The following is a 14,517-nucleotide window of genomic DNA, read 5'->3' on the forward strand; positions in this document are numbered from 1 at the left end:
TAAAAAAAAATGTTTTTATTAAAGAAAAAAAAGTTGTGTTATTTACACTGCCGGCTTAAATGTGTCCTCTACTGTTATCCATAGCACCCCTCTAAAAGCCCAGTTGTGTGCTACCCAACACTATAACTGGGATGATCCATAAGTCAATAACAAGACAAGACTGAAATCTCTGCAATGTGGTTATAATTGATTGAGATGTCTGGGTGGAACTTGTGCAAAGCATCTATGTCATCTGCTAAGAAGTGCACTTTTCCTCTCCCTGAAGATCTACCACTACAGTTTTAACCAAATGGACAGTCGGCTCATTAGTTTGCCGCTGAGCTAGCTGCGGTCCTTACTAAGATGTCATACTTATGCCTATTAACATTGACACACTTTTCCTGTCAATGTTGTGCTATTGAAATTTTAAGAGAATGTAAACAAGGTTTGCTCATTCAGCATATTCTTCCTCTATTAGGCCATTACCCCTCTCAAGGCCTACATCACTCTGTTATTTACTGGAATAAATATTAGAATATTAGATTTCAGTGTGTTTATTATCTTCGGTTTCTGCCTTTACCTCAAGTCGTCTCATTGGCTCACTTACTTGAGCAGTAAAGAGCTTTGCCGAGAATGATTTTGTCTTGTTATCAAAGTGGATATTTTCTCCGTGTTTTGACTATCTTTTGGCCCAGAACATCAGTCGGGCTTCACCATGCAAATGGTTTAATCTGCTTGTCACAACGAAGGTTCCGGGTGACTGACTTTAATAAGCCCTCAGCATATAGAGATGCAGGAAATTCCATACCCCTTGCGTAACCAATATGTACATCAAGGTCACGGTCGTGTCACAGTGCAATGGTAGATTAGTGTCTAAATAAATTGTGCCGGCATCTCTTGGGAGGAATTTTTGGTCAAATTCACTGTTGAAGTTCCATTATTGCATTTATCTTAAAGTAGACCCTCAGAATAGTAGTATACGTCTCTGGCTACTGCATGGTGTTTCCATGTGTTTACTTTCGAGAGAATAAAAGTATTAATAAGTTGCTTTTGAGCTTATTCATAGTCTTCTTAAGTCGGGTCAAATATATTTTCAGGAGTTCCGTAAAGTTGCCCGTGCCGTGATCTTCTACTGTACTGTCTGCTTGTCACAGAAATCTAGCTCTTAATGCAGCTTCCCTGCCACACCTATCCCTTGGACAAGTTTAAACTGCAATTATTTTGGATTGAAACTGGTTCATAGTATATGCAATGCATTACCCAAAACGAATTACCACTGGCAGGGCGCTCAATCACTTTGTATCTTTCAACACTAAGAGAAAAGAAGAGTAATCAAAACCTTTCAACCTATTAGAGGGATGACTTTTACAATTGAATCACGGGGACCACAGGTGCGATGATAAGTCATCTAAACCGCCCCTCCAGTGTCTTTCCCCTTTCTCTGTGTTCTTACATATTTATCTATTTTAGGAGGCGCCACTTCATGGCGCCCACTCCAAATTTATGTTTTAATGCCATTTAAGGATGATTTTTTTTCTCCCTCCAATTCTTGGAAATGCATACTGGGGTGGAAAATTAAGGTGCATCTCGAAGGAAAACATAATAGAATCGATGAACGCAGTGCACTTAAAACTACTGATGTTCTGATGCTATTTAACGTTCTAGTGCATTAACGTTTCAAGTCATTACAACATTCAGGCTGGGTGATTTGATCATGGCAGGTTTTTAACTGGAAGAATTACAGAAGTTTTCAGCCTAGGATTCTCAAGTTATTAGATACAAATGATCACCTCTGCATTAAGTATAGATTTTCTTCCTCTGCGCACTTAAGAATGGAAGTTTGTCTTTAAGAGGGTAATAGCAAATTAAGCTCCATACTCCATTTGTCCAGCACTCTTGATGGGCTAATTTTATAACTGCTGATTTGGTCATTCCCCACATTTAGCTGGAAAGTGGTCAGGTGGTCTTTCTCCTCACGGCTGGGTGTCTTAGAAGCAACTATCAACGTGAATCCATTTAGGATTTTGTCTGGATTTATAATGAACCGTTTTCTTAAGGAAGGGCGAGACTGTTGTTTGCACTGTTGAAAGCATCACTTTCCTGAAGACCATATCCTCTTCCGCTCGCATTATCTCATTGTTAGGAATTACATCTACACTTGTCTCTTTCCAGATTACCACTGCTGTCAAATTTCTTCAGAACCCAAAAGTATCTCAGAGTCCCTTGGCCACCAGAAAAAGCTTCTTGAAGAAAAAAGGTAAGAGACATTTGATTTGCTCTTGCTTTATGTTGCAGGAAGCCGAGAAAAATACAATATATATTTGTCCCAATATTGTATAAACATTATAATCCATATGTGTTTGTTTATAAAATGTGGTTGGCCCGGGATGCACAATGTTTTTTTGTTTTTTTGTTGGCAAGATTAGTCTATAAGGGTCAAAGGTTGTGGCCGTAGCCCTTTGCCCTCGGGGTCTAAAGGGGGTCGATTTAGCTTCAGAGTGCATGATTCAGGCCCTGGGAATAAATGACACACCAGTTGGGATGCTCCTTTGGGTTCAGGAAAATTTATATCGACAAACTCCCTCTGCATTTTCAATGGAATTATCAATATTGCCTCCCAGCATTTTAACCCTTTTACTTAATTTAACTGTTATCGTAAATTTGAGGCCTGACACGGGGAGGTTTCTAAGCAGGGGTGGTGGAATTGTTTGCTGGCTCTTCTGTTTCTTTGCAATTCATTGCGATTATTTCTGACGCATTGTTTGTGCAGTAAAACTTGCAAATAGCTTTATTACTTTGAACTCATTTAAGTCAGTTCAATATATCGCGGCGGTGGAAATGTGCAGCGCTGCGCCCTGTTCTTCTCACGTCGGCCTGTGTGTGGCTGAGCAGAACAGAGAGTTTGTGGCTTTTTCTCGGATGAGCTCTTTGCGGTGAGCATTTTTGACTTCAGTTCTTTGCAGTTTGCAGTTGTGTACTTGGGGGACTGTGCCTCTGCAGTGCTGGGGGACTTTGCCTCCAGCATTAGAGCAGCCAAACAGTGAAAAGTGAGCCTAAAAGCTCCATGACAGGGGAAGTAACCTGAAACCAAATCCATGGTTGCCGGCTGCTACTACACACATCTCATGTGGCTCTAATGACTCTTGATATCTTTTGAAATTTCTTCGTCTTTGTGTCTCATTATTGGCAACTAAGGCATGTTCATAATCTACTGTTGGATATCTCAAATGTAATAAGGCCTCATCCATACCAAATGATGTCATACTAGGCCACATTTTCTTCTTACTTTCTTCTGTGTTGTAAACTCCGCGGTGATCCAAAATGGTTTGCTCTTACTGCACTTTAAAGCCATGAAATATGTATGACTCTTTAATGCAGATATATTTTGGAAAGTATGTTCCACTGTACATCTAAACAAGAACCCTCAATTTGCATAAGGGCATTGATCTCGGGGAGAGGGTAAATAATGAGAGACAATAGAGCAATGAAACATTAAGCACAAACTATATTTGAGTAGCACTCTGCAGGATGCATAGGATAACTCTCGACTTGCATGTACAGTCACAAAGTGAACTTGGAAATGTTGTACGTTAATATTGAGCTTTCCTTGAGATGCTTCAGGAAAGTGTTTCGACACACTAATTTCAATGTGAGAGCAGAATGTATAAATTCTTTATGGTACAGGAAATTATATCAGTAAAAGGTTCACCGTGATCATTTCTGTTGTAATTATATAACTGAGTGTAATTTAGTAAACAAATAGTTTTAATAGTCACGTTTTAAAATGACCACTTTTTCTCCATAAGAATATCCATATGTTGATAATATAAGATAGTTATAGAACGTGACCTGACATGATGATTGCCGATTAGTTGCTTCCTTTTCTGTCTCACTTGAGCCAAATTAGATTTTTGCAAAGAGCCATAGCAGCGGGCCAGAACTCACAGTTCCCCTGTTTCTGTACCCAGCGTGGATTGTCCTCTCAACCCTTTGACCTAGAAACTCAATCATCCACAGTCACCACAGCAAATACGTCAGTCTTAATTTCTAATACAGTTTAATGTCATATTTATGTAAATACTTCTGGATTTTACTCTATATTATCAGCCAGAAATGTCAAAGCACACATAAAATGAAACAATACCATCTCCCGGTAGAGTGGATTTTAAATTGGATTCCTCTTGCTGCCAGTACTTACGCTGGACAGCTGATGAAGGGGAAAATAGGGCCCACTTTGATTGCATGTTGCAGAATCTTTACACAATAATCCCGCTCCTGCATATTATTTCCCTGCACATTTGAGCCCTAATCTGCACTGAAGGATGCCTCTCTAGTTACATCTTGTTTTTTTCTTAAGAGATCCTAATAGTGTGGTTTATTTCAATATTTATTGAAACATATAATTTTCTGTTTTCCTTCAACTGTCAATTTGAGGGTATGAATTGGCAATTATGGAGTCCAATATTTCTCGCTGCCCTTCTTGAGTCCTTGTTGAATAAACTGGCTGAAATATTGAAACTTTGTCACTTAGATCTAATATTAATCAAGATTTAAACCAGGATGTTTTTCTTCTTTCTTTTGTAGAGGAGACGGGAAATGAGTTTCATTTAAATTGTCTTGCAGCCATCTTGAAACAATTTTGCTTCACTTGTTCCTTGCCAACATCGAGCACATTTTATTGTGTTTGAGTGAAATATAATGTGCTCCAGTCTCATCTCGTGAATTGTGCCATCTATGTCCTCTACAATTAACACATGTAACAACTAAAAAGCGTTGGGCCCCATTTTGGCACCATCATTTAGCCCAGACAATTAGCAGTTCCACACATAATTACCCAAAAAAATCAAATTCACAGGACAGTCAACAACATTTTCCACCTTTCAACATGTCACTTTGACCGTGTCCCCTAAACTGACATCACTCAGCCGCCCTCACTTTACCAAACCGAGAGCTGTTTGTATGGGGAAGTAAAGCACAGGCAGTACACATGGCGTACTTTGTTGCATTACAGTTTAATACAATATTAAATGTATTACAGGCACAGTACATTCTCTGTCAGTTCAACATAAATGATGGCTTGACTTATTTCTCTTACATGCCATCCCAATTGTTATTGAGTTGAATAAATAATCCGAATAGATTTCACCCTGAGTAGAGGGCCGGTGATCGAGGGTCACAGGGAACATAGGTAGGCTGTTGGGCTATTACCATAGCTGGTTTGAAGGTAAGGGTAAGGTTCATCATCCCAGATATTAATAGGATGCGGTTTGTAAGTGGGGTTATGCGACTCACCTCTCGGACAAAAATGACAATGACCAAGGCCTGCATAGAAGGTGAAGGGATTGATGTGGTTATAAATTACTCCACGGCGCCACCTAGCCTAGGCCTTGCCTACTTTGTCATCAGTGCAAGGCGATAAAGAAGGGAAATGAGAGCAGAGTCACCCTTTTTAATACATAAATGAATACTGAGATGAGAGTGGTCATTATTTAGGGCAGGCTGTTTTCAAGCAGTTGTACGAAACCAAATGACATGTAGAATCTCCCTCGCCAGCACAGAGCGAGAAGTTGAACTTGACTTCTTAATAACCCGTTGACCTCCATCTATTTATGAACCCTGCCGTGCCATTTTTTTCTAAATACGATATCCAAAATGAAAGTAATCTTCACTCAAGGACGACTTCATAATTCAGGTCTTGGGACAACAGTGACAAAGGCATTCACCTTTTACCACCCAAAATATTTTAGTAAGCAATTTCTATAATTGGCTGTCCGGCCGAGGTGTTGACCCATAAAGTCCAGAAGTGCCAGAATTGGAGAAATGGATTTAATGTAAGAGCCTTGCTGCCTCTTTGCCCTTTAAAAATACCCAGAGAATATGAGCCACTGAAAATAGAGCTGTAAATAACCCGACGAGCAATGGGTTTTCCTTTAAATAAATACCGATCAGGTTTATGTTGAAAGACAATAGAAAACGTAGCCCAGATATGCAGTTTACAGTATTTATAGCTGTAATATCGAGGTGCCAGCACCGTAATTTCATGCCCCAATGAGAATGGCAAGGTCAAAGCAAATGCTTTGGCTGAGCATCTGCTAATACGGTGACTCATAAACAGGCACTGCTTGTATCAGGTGCACCAAATAACACAGTATAATGAAATACAGAATAGCTTTCCATTATTGTTCTTTTTTTATGGTGTCGTCATTAGGTGTAATTTATGTCTTAAAAAATTCATCTCCCCACACGTCGATCTGAAATGGGGGTCCAAGGGTCATTCCACAGGTTTTGCAACTCATAATAAATTTCACAATCCCTTTTTTGTCTTTTCCTTTTATATGTAAAACTCACTTTCACCTCGTTCCCTTTTCTTTTGGATCTAAGGGCTCTTTCATTTGCTGTGGTCCTTCAGATCAGAGCATACAACACAATTTAGCAAGCTGTAATTTGACTAGTAAACAGCGATAAGAATTTCCATGTATTTTATTTTGAAGCAAGGTACACAAACCTTTCATTTGCTGCACAAACAACATCAAAGATGGGAACAGCCATTAAGGTGTACTTGCATTAATGCTCGATAGCAGCATAAATGTGGATTAAAAAAAGAAAAAAAGATTTCAAGGTGAAAGGAGAAAACCTGAAGCGTGTTTTTATTTCTTCTCATTCAGTGAAACTGAGATCTTTGCATGGCTCACTCAATAGTCTGCCACCATGTAGTCTGCTGTGGTCAGATGAATCAGGAGTCCAGGGACACATTATTGCTTATTTGACAGTGCAGTCTGACTGCACAAACTCAGCACATGGCGCTCACCACTTCCTGGCACTCAGGACCTGCTGTAGACTACAGGCCGGCCAATATTTGCCTTCAATTATTCAACCATTTTCATGGCCATTTGAAGTCCTCCGAGCATTTAAATAGGTGACAGGACGGACCTCCTCTTGGCAAATACTGTGTGGTAGATTATCAAAGGATTTCTTCCTGCTTTTTGGCTTCTAGGATAGGTTAGAACTGTATTTCTGATCAAGGCTCAACCAGCTATTCGGATTCTTCAATTGGAAGGAGTCATTTGATTTGGTTCTGGTATCTTATCCACCTTATGAAATGGAAAGTTCTGTTTTTCATGGTGACAGTTTATCTTATCAATACTCCACAAGGGTGTGATTGTGTGTGTCTCTTGTGAAGACCACACTGGAGGTCAGTGTCAGAGACATCAGGATCTGGCTCTGTGCTCTTACTCTTAATGAAAACGTTGAGTCATCTCCTGAAACACTGCAACGGAACCTTTTCCAATTGCTCGATTTCTCTCAAAGGATGGAGGAAGCGTGTAAACTCTCTAGATCCCCAGGGAATAGTTCAAGTAAAAGGCTATCTTTCAAAGAGAATTTTCTGTCAATAAGCAAGGGAAATGGATAAAGCAAGTAATGGTGAGATGTTAGGCGGAGACAGATTGATAGTCCACAATGAGCAAAGACAACATAATGATCCTGACTTTTCAGGTTTTTCATCACAAGGTAAATCATGCTCATCGGTGTTGAAGAACTACTGTATTTAACAGTTTGAGTTGTTTGTCTTCAGCTTTCTCTTAATTGTTTTTCTTTGAATTGGCTAATGTTGTTTTAGAATGTAGTTCATCAAAAGTTGTAATTATTTCCCTTTGTTTAGACCGAGTCGCTCATTAAAAGATGAAACCCACAGCGATGGCAGCATATGACGCCTGAAATAAAATCCTTTCTTGCCACAAAAGGAGATGTTCATATTAGATTTTTTTTTCCTCCTCCCATCAGATTCTCCATCAGGGAGCCCTTTGCAATTTAATCATCACTAAAATCATTAAAAAGATCTGAAGATTAAATTATATTGGCATTTGCAAAATTATGTAATACATTTACATTACAATGAAGAAATTAAAATAATGCATTTTCGCTGTCTGGGGTGTATGAAATCTCCACATGGGAAATATAACTGGAGAAGTGGACAGACTCTTATTTTCTTTGCCTTTGGTGGCAGTTAATAGGCTAGCAGAGTTTCAGATTTCATTGTGTGATCCTTTCCACACTATCTTCCTTTGATGGATGTCCCTGAAACAGTAACTCTCAGTGGAATTTCTGAATTAGGAAATGAAAATGTATTTTTGAGAAGAGGGCAAGTAAAATTGAATGTAGATTTGTCATACTTTCTCTAAATTGTACTTAAAAGATTTGTGGGCAGCTTGGGAAGTATTTAAACATACGTTATGATAGCCGAGGAGCCATTAACACGCAGTCACTACACCCCCACTACGCCCACTCTGAATGTCCTAAATGTGTGTGTCTTGATTCCAGGGCTGACGGATGAGGAGGTTGAGTTGGCCATCCAGCGCTCCGGCAGCACAGAAGAAGTCCTGCCTCTGAGCCCTGTGGGGCCCCCACATCCACTCCAGGCAAATCAGCTGGCTCTTGTACCACATAGTGAGTGCACACACCCTTTTGTTTAATTTAAAATGGAAAGACTCGTTTAGGTTTACCTAGAGAGCGGGATCTTCCCTTTTTTGTGTTTATGAATTTAAAGCCATTAAACAGGATTATCGGCAGCTCACCAAATAGCAGGATCTTTACAAGCATTATAGACGCGCATGCCATTCAACATTTGCCTGGATGGTGAATTCAGATACAGGGATGTGACATTGCACGGCACAAGCTCGTGAAGACTCTTGCCATTCTGTTTCAAGAGGTTCTCCACCAGCAAGACCCCACACCGCAACCTGTATCGTTCTTACCTCAGGAGGTTATGAGTGCTGTCCACTGATTTACCAATGCAGAATGAAGTCCGCGTAATGCTTAACCCATATGACAATGATTCCAGATGTATTCCACCCTCATTTATTACCACACTGTCCTTGACTCCCCTGGCATCTCATGTTTTGTAATGAAAGTGATGTTGATGGGATGGCCATGTAGTTAGGGAGACTCGCCGCTCTCCGTCCATAGCGGGGGGTTTTATATCAAAATGGCTGTAAGAGAGCTGCATAATGAGGAGAGAGCGGGGAGTCTTGTATGGGGGGTCATGCTGAAAAGAGGGGGCTACCTCTCCTTGATGTCCTTGTTATGGGGACGGTGCACAGAGACCCGTATCCATCTCTGTCGAAGTAATGGATACTCTGATCTCTATTTCCACGCGGTAGAAGGACAGGAAGGCCTCCACTGAACCCAATAAATTTGAGAGGAGATTGGAAAAACGGGGGATGGATACCACAGTTCCACAGCTTAAGTGACCAAATAAAAAGAGGAAGATGGCAGAGTGGAAGTGGTAGAGGAAAAAGAGGGAGAGAGAGGAAGAATGAAAGGTCCAAACAGGGGGGAAAAGAGCAAGTGAAGACCCCTGCATCCCATGCAGTCAGGCTTGTTCAGGGTCAGCCACCTATCCCAAGGACTCCCAGGCCTTTCAGAAGCATGGCATTCTGGGATAGGTGACAGTCTGTCGCAGCTATAATGTTGATGAAGACCCACATTTATGTGGTTACCATATGGATGCTGGAGAATGACTCAAAATTTTTCGATCGGAAAGGTTACAGGTTCATCCCTGAATGCTGCAGCAGCAATGAAACACGGCCTTGAGTGAGGAGAATAGAATGGCATTCACCTTGAATCTATACCATGTAGTCAATATGACAGCGGGTCTCATTTTATCTGCATGTCCAATCACACAAGTGGTAACGCACAAGATCAATCTGGTTTACTTACTTCAAGCAAGTAAACATGTACCACATAATCCATTAGGTGAAATCAGACCTGTAATAGAATATCAGTGGCGTACTTTAGTGGCCTAGCCGCTAATAATTTAATATTCATTTGGGCCCCATCAACAGTAAATGGGAGAAAAACTCACACAGTATATTTCCTCTAGACTTGTTTGTTGTTTAGTGACATTTTCAGTTGAATGCCTCTCTTATGTGGGGAGTTTCCACTTTGACAGACAGTTGGCCTACCCAGATGACAGCTTGCACAATGACACACTTTCACATCATCTGTCACTCAGCAACAGCCAACTTCTAAACACACACACCAACACACCAACACACACAAACACTTACCTTTCAGCCTGCTTTAGCTGTTCAAAAGGTTTATATGCAAACTCTATTCGGCCCAACGTCAAAAAAATGGAAGACAATGGTGTTCTTTCTGGAAGAGCTGAATGAAGTGCTTGTTTACCCTTTATAGTTCAGACATTTTGCGCAAACGGAGGGATAAATAGATGAAATTTGGAACGTCACAAATTTACATTGTATTCTATGGTGCTCATTAAGTGTACGAGTAAATTGCAAAAAGATTGTACAATTTCTTTATCGTAGAGGACCACACCAGGGATTTTCCATTTACTGCAAATTGTGTATACTTGACATTGAATCTAATCATTCTGGATACCACATTTCTGGGTTTTTGACTAAATGGTGAATGCATTTTTTTCAATTGTTTAGGGCAGACCGGCATCTATTCATTAGGGGACACTCATAACTTGGTTGTGGTGTCTGATCTACGACAAAGAACATTAACACTATTAGGACAGCAATATATTTCATTATCACAGTGAGGTAATGAAGTGCTTTTATATTAATCTGCAGCTAAAGTATACAACCATGCGTTATGTAACATCGAGAAAAATCAAAGAGTGACATCAAATGAAACAACATTCAAGTGTGTTCAGTAAACATGTATGAAGTGTCGTGTACATGATGAATAGAGCTAAAACTTCAACTCCACATTAGGTTCAAGTGACGTATCCTCCTCTCCAGGTCCAGCAGGTTACAGATGGAGAGACTATGGTGCCCTCACCTTCATCACGGTGGGCATCGCCTTTGGCTTTCATCAGCTCTACAGAGTAAGTCACACCCTGCTTCTCTTTGGGCTACGTTTCCTCACTGACTTTGTTTTCACAGTTAATCTTTCTTAAATTTGTTATACAAATTATCCTTTGCATCCTGAGATCTGTCAGTACTGTCTATCTGATATTACATTAAAATTGGTGGGCTTAGCAAGTATATCATTTATGATGAATGAGGGTGCTAGAATAGAAGGCGCCTCTGCAGTATGCAACATCACTCTGGGCTTGTTATTAAAGCTACCCTGCTTTACGTCAAAGCATGATCTCATTTGGACCCCTTCTTTTTAACTTAACATTCCCTCCTCCTCAAATATTTTTTTTCCTTTTCAAAATATAGTTGCTAACACAGCACACAACCATTTTGTTTGACGTCCCACCGTCTAAAAATAATCACCCTGGTTTTTATCGGGCTTAGCAGCCCTTGAACATGAGCTCATGAGGCCCCTTGTCCCCGGTGACATTAATCCCATAGTGGTTGTTAGTCGTAGTCTGAGTGGCATGTGGAAGCCATTACTCTCGTTTTAGAGGAGGACAGGAGCTTTAGCAGTAGCTCTCGGCCCGGATGACAGGCCATTCTCCTCTGTGTGTGCAAGAGAGAGGAAGGGAGAGCGCATCATGTACTTGCATATGCCTACCTGACCCTGTCGGACATATGGCTTCTCTTTAGATCCTGTTATTTCATCTTTCTTTACACTGCCTTTCATAAGGCTGCGCATGCACATTCACGGTCTCCTGTCATTTCTTCCGATGTCCCTGCGGTCTTTCGCTGATGAAAACACGCGCTGTACCAGTCCACTGTTCCCTGCGTGCAGCAGGGCTCGCCAGCCACTGGTCGTCTGGGAGGTGGGATCCCCTGGCGGGACGGCACAGGTTGCTGTCATGTCGCCGGAGCGTAGCGCCAGTCGCACCATATGTCCAGGCTTCTGCCCATACTCTATTTATGTTATGGCACACCTTGTAAACACCACACTCCCAGCAACCCACTTATTAATTACTACGTGTTGACACTCATTTAATCTTTTTCTCTTAAAAGTGTTTATTACTTGCACTGGTGTGGCTGCTTGCCACCTGAGTTGGAGGGAAAACCTGGCTCAGGCAGCAGAGGGCTGCAGACCGGCTGCCAGGGATAAGGGATCCTCATTCAGCCACAAAGCAAGACGACACATGACATGTATGCCATTCAGTGGGCTCCCACAGGGTCACATGGACATTCACTTTATCTGGAGAGCTCTGCTCCACACACACGGGAGTGAGACACTCGCATGCCGTTAATCTGGGTAACACAATAGATAACAAACATTTGAATGTCAGACATACATATAACATGATATAAATGCTAACTATAACAAACAGTTATGTTATAGATTAGTCTGATCATTTAGATTACCAAAGTCTGTCTTAAAAAAAACTGAAGAATTTCTCAGAACCCAGGGCTGCATCTTTACTGAACATCTTTAACTTTACCGGTTGTCTTAACTGTTTTTAATGTGTTGTACGGCGATCTTGAGTGCCTTGAAAGGCGCCTTATAAAATAAATTTATTATTATTATTATTATTATCTTCAAATTGCTTCAAATTTGAGTTTAAAACTCAAAGATATTTAATTTACTAATTGTTTAGAAAATAAATCAACATTTTTGATAATGGACTCATGGGTTGAACACCAGATGTGTGTGAATGCTTGTATCGGTTGCTTGGATACTCTTCATGTTCCTAATCAGGCAGTTGAGACAATGGGGTACTAGTCCAATAAAACAATGCCGTTGACCCTCTGCTGCCAAGTCGAGGTAGCTCTGTCTTTTCTTCGTCTCCTGCCAATTGCCACCAGAGCAAAGTGTGATATTGTGCCGTGCTTTTAATTGCAGAAATACATCCTTCCCCTCATTATGGGCAGCCGAGAGGACAAGAAGCATCTGCAGAGGATGGAGAGCAACATTGCAGCAATGAGTGGCACGCTGACACAGACAGGTGAAGATTAATATCTTCATCACTTTCTCCCTCCTTAACATTTTCCCTCATTTATCTGTCGCCAAAATCGGGGGCCCCCGCACGTTTTTAACAAATGACGCCGCTGTCATTTCGCTTTAATTTGAAATTGCTTGTTTACTGTCAGGCTCGGGCTCAATTAATTACGTTTCGCTGAAAAGCTCTTAACCTCGGAATATTAATGAGCAGTTGGGAAATGACAACTTTTCTCCCCCCCCCACCCCCCCCCACTTCCCCCGCCCACCCTCTCTCCTTCCCCCCCCTTCCATCCGTCTCCCCCCGCACCAACCTCACTCCCATCCAAACCTCCATTACTATCATCAACAGCCACCCTCTTCCCCGTAGGTTGCGAGAAAGTTCATTTTAATTTTCTGTGCGTGCGTGCGTGTGTGCGTGCGTGTGTGCAGGGTGTGCGTGCGGCATGGCACTGTGTGGCGTCTGGGCTCAGCACTGGCCCGAGTGTGATTAAGTGCACAGTGACAGGTGCGGCTCCCATGTTGGACAGGTGAGGAATCTCAACCTGGCTGTCAGACATGGAGAGACAGAGGGACGCAAGGAGAGAGATGCTTTCCGAGCGCTTCGTCAGTATAATTAAAAATCCAGGGAGGCGTAAATGAGAGAGGCACTCAGAAAAAGTTTGGTTTCGTTAGCCCTACTGTTGAACTCGAGTGTGTTTTCACCTGAAAGGAAACAATTTCCATTGAGATAAGAAATAAACAGTATGCAAATATTAATAGGACAATAATAATTTTCATGATACTCAGACAGTTTACACGACAGGTTAACAAAAGAACCGGAGACGAAGTAACATGACATTAAATCAAACATTAAATCGGTTTTGAAAAGGTGAGTTTTTATTTAATTTGATCTAATTGAAGAGGGTTGATGGCATATTACATAATTTTTGCTTGAATTATGAAATAATGAATAAAAATGTGTTTTTTCAATCAAATTAATTCCCCTTTTAAACATTCAAGTGTACACGATCTGTGTGCACCTGTGTCTATATGAGATATCAAGTGCAGTTTAAGGAGGTTTGTATGCCCAAAGAGTTCCAGGTCTGGTGAAAAAAACCCTGCATGAATTACCAGCGTTCATGTGTTTGCAGGGTTTTGATCCTGCAGGGAGACAAAGAGGAGCCAAACAAATGTTTCTACCACAGGCGGTATTCTTGACTTGAATCATAAATACGACTGTCAGTTTCAATACAAGCACCCTTTGTTTGATTTTCCCTTCATCTCCAAATTAAAACAAATTAAGTGTGTTTGAGTTGAGAGCTCCCGTCACGGACCGACATATAACATATGGCTGTTATCATTGTACCCAGTCACACCCATGCTATTGTTTTCTGTCTCGCTGAGGTAGTTGGAGGGCAGCGTTTGTGTGAGATCGCGTGCGAGGTGTGTCACCCTGAATCTGATTAACAAATATCGGCTCTTTTATGGTCATTTTCTCCCAACTATGCAAACACATTTCCTCCGTCTATTTCTCTGCCCGTTCTTGATCTGCTTATCACTCCCTGGAGATGTGCCAAGCTACAAACCCTGTTTTGCTTGTCGGTATAGACCGGATTTCGCAGTAAGAGTCCGCCTGTGCTTTGCAGGTGAGACTCCAGTGGGTCGGGAAAAGAGAAAAAAACATGGGTCCTTTCTTCAGCCAGTGTGGCGAACTAATTTGCTATGACTGCAGTAGCCAAG

At 41.3% G+C, this 14,517-nt stretch overlaps 1 protein-coding gene across 1 annotated transcript in view; it reads left to right on the forward strand.

Annotated features, from left to right (window-relative positions):
- pex14 (peroxisomal biogenesis factor 14) overlaps window positions 1–14,517 on the forward strand; it is a 43,405-nt gene that overhangs the window by 16,566 nt on the left and 12,322 nt on the right. The window contains exons 3-6 of the mRNA XM_056422964.1: window positions 2,152–2,236; window positions 8,299–8,424; window positions 10,746–10,831; window positions 12,700–12,802. Of these exons, the coding sequence (XP_056278939.1) occupies window positions 2,152–2,236; window positions 8,299–8,424; window positions 10,746–10,831; window positions 12,700–12,802 (400 nt within the window). The remainder of the gene's footprint in view (window positions 1–2,151; window positions 2,237–8,298; window positions 8,425–10,745; window positions 10,832–12,699; window positions 12,803–14,517) is intronic.

The sequence above is a fragment of the Pseudoliparis swirei genome, chromosome 9, assembly GCF_029220125.1.
Source record: "Pseudoliparis swirei isolate HS2019 ecotype Mariana Trench chromosome 9, NWPU_hadal_v1, whole genome shotgun sequence".
In the NCBI taxonomy this organism is placed as follows: Eukaryota; Metazoa; Chordata; class Actinopteri; order Perciformes; family Liparidae; genus Pseudoliparis; species Pseudoliparis swirei.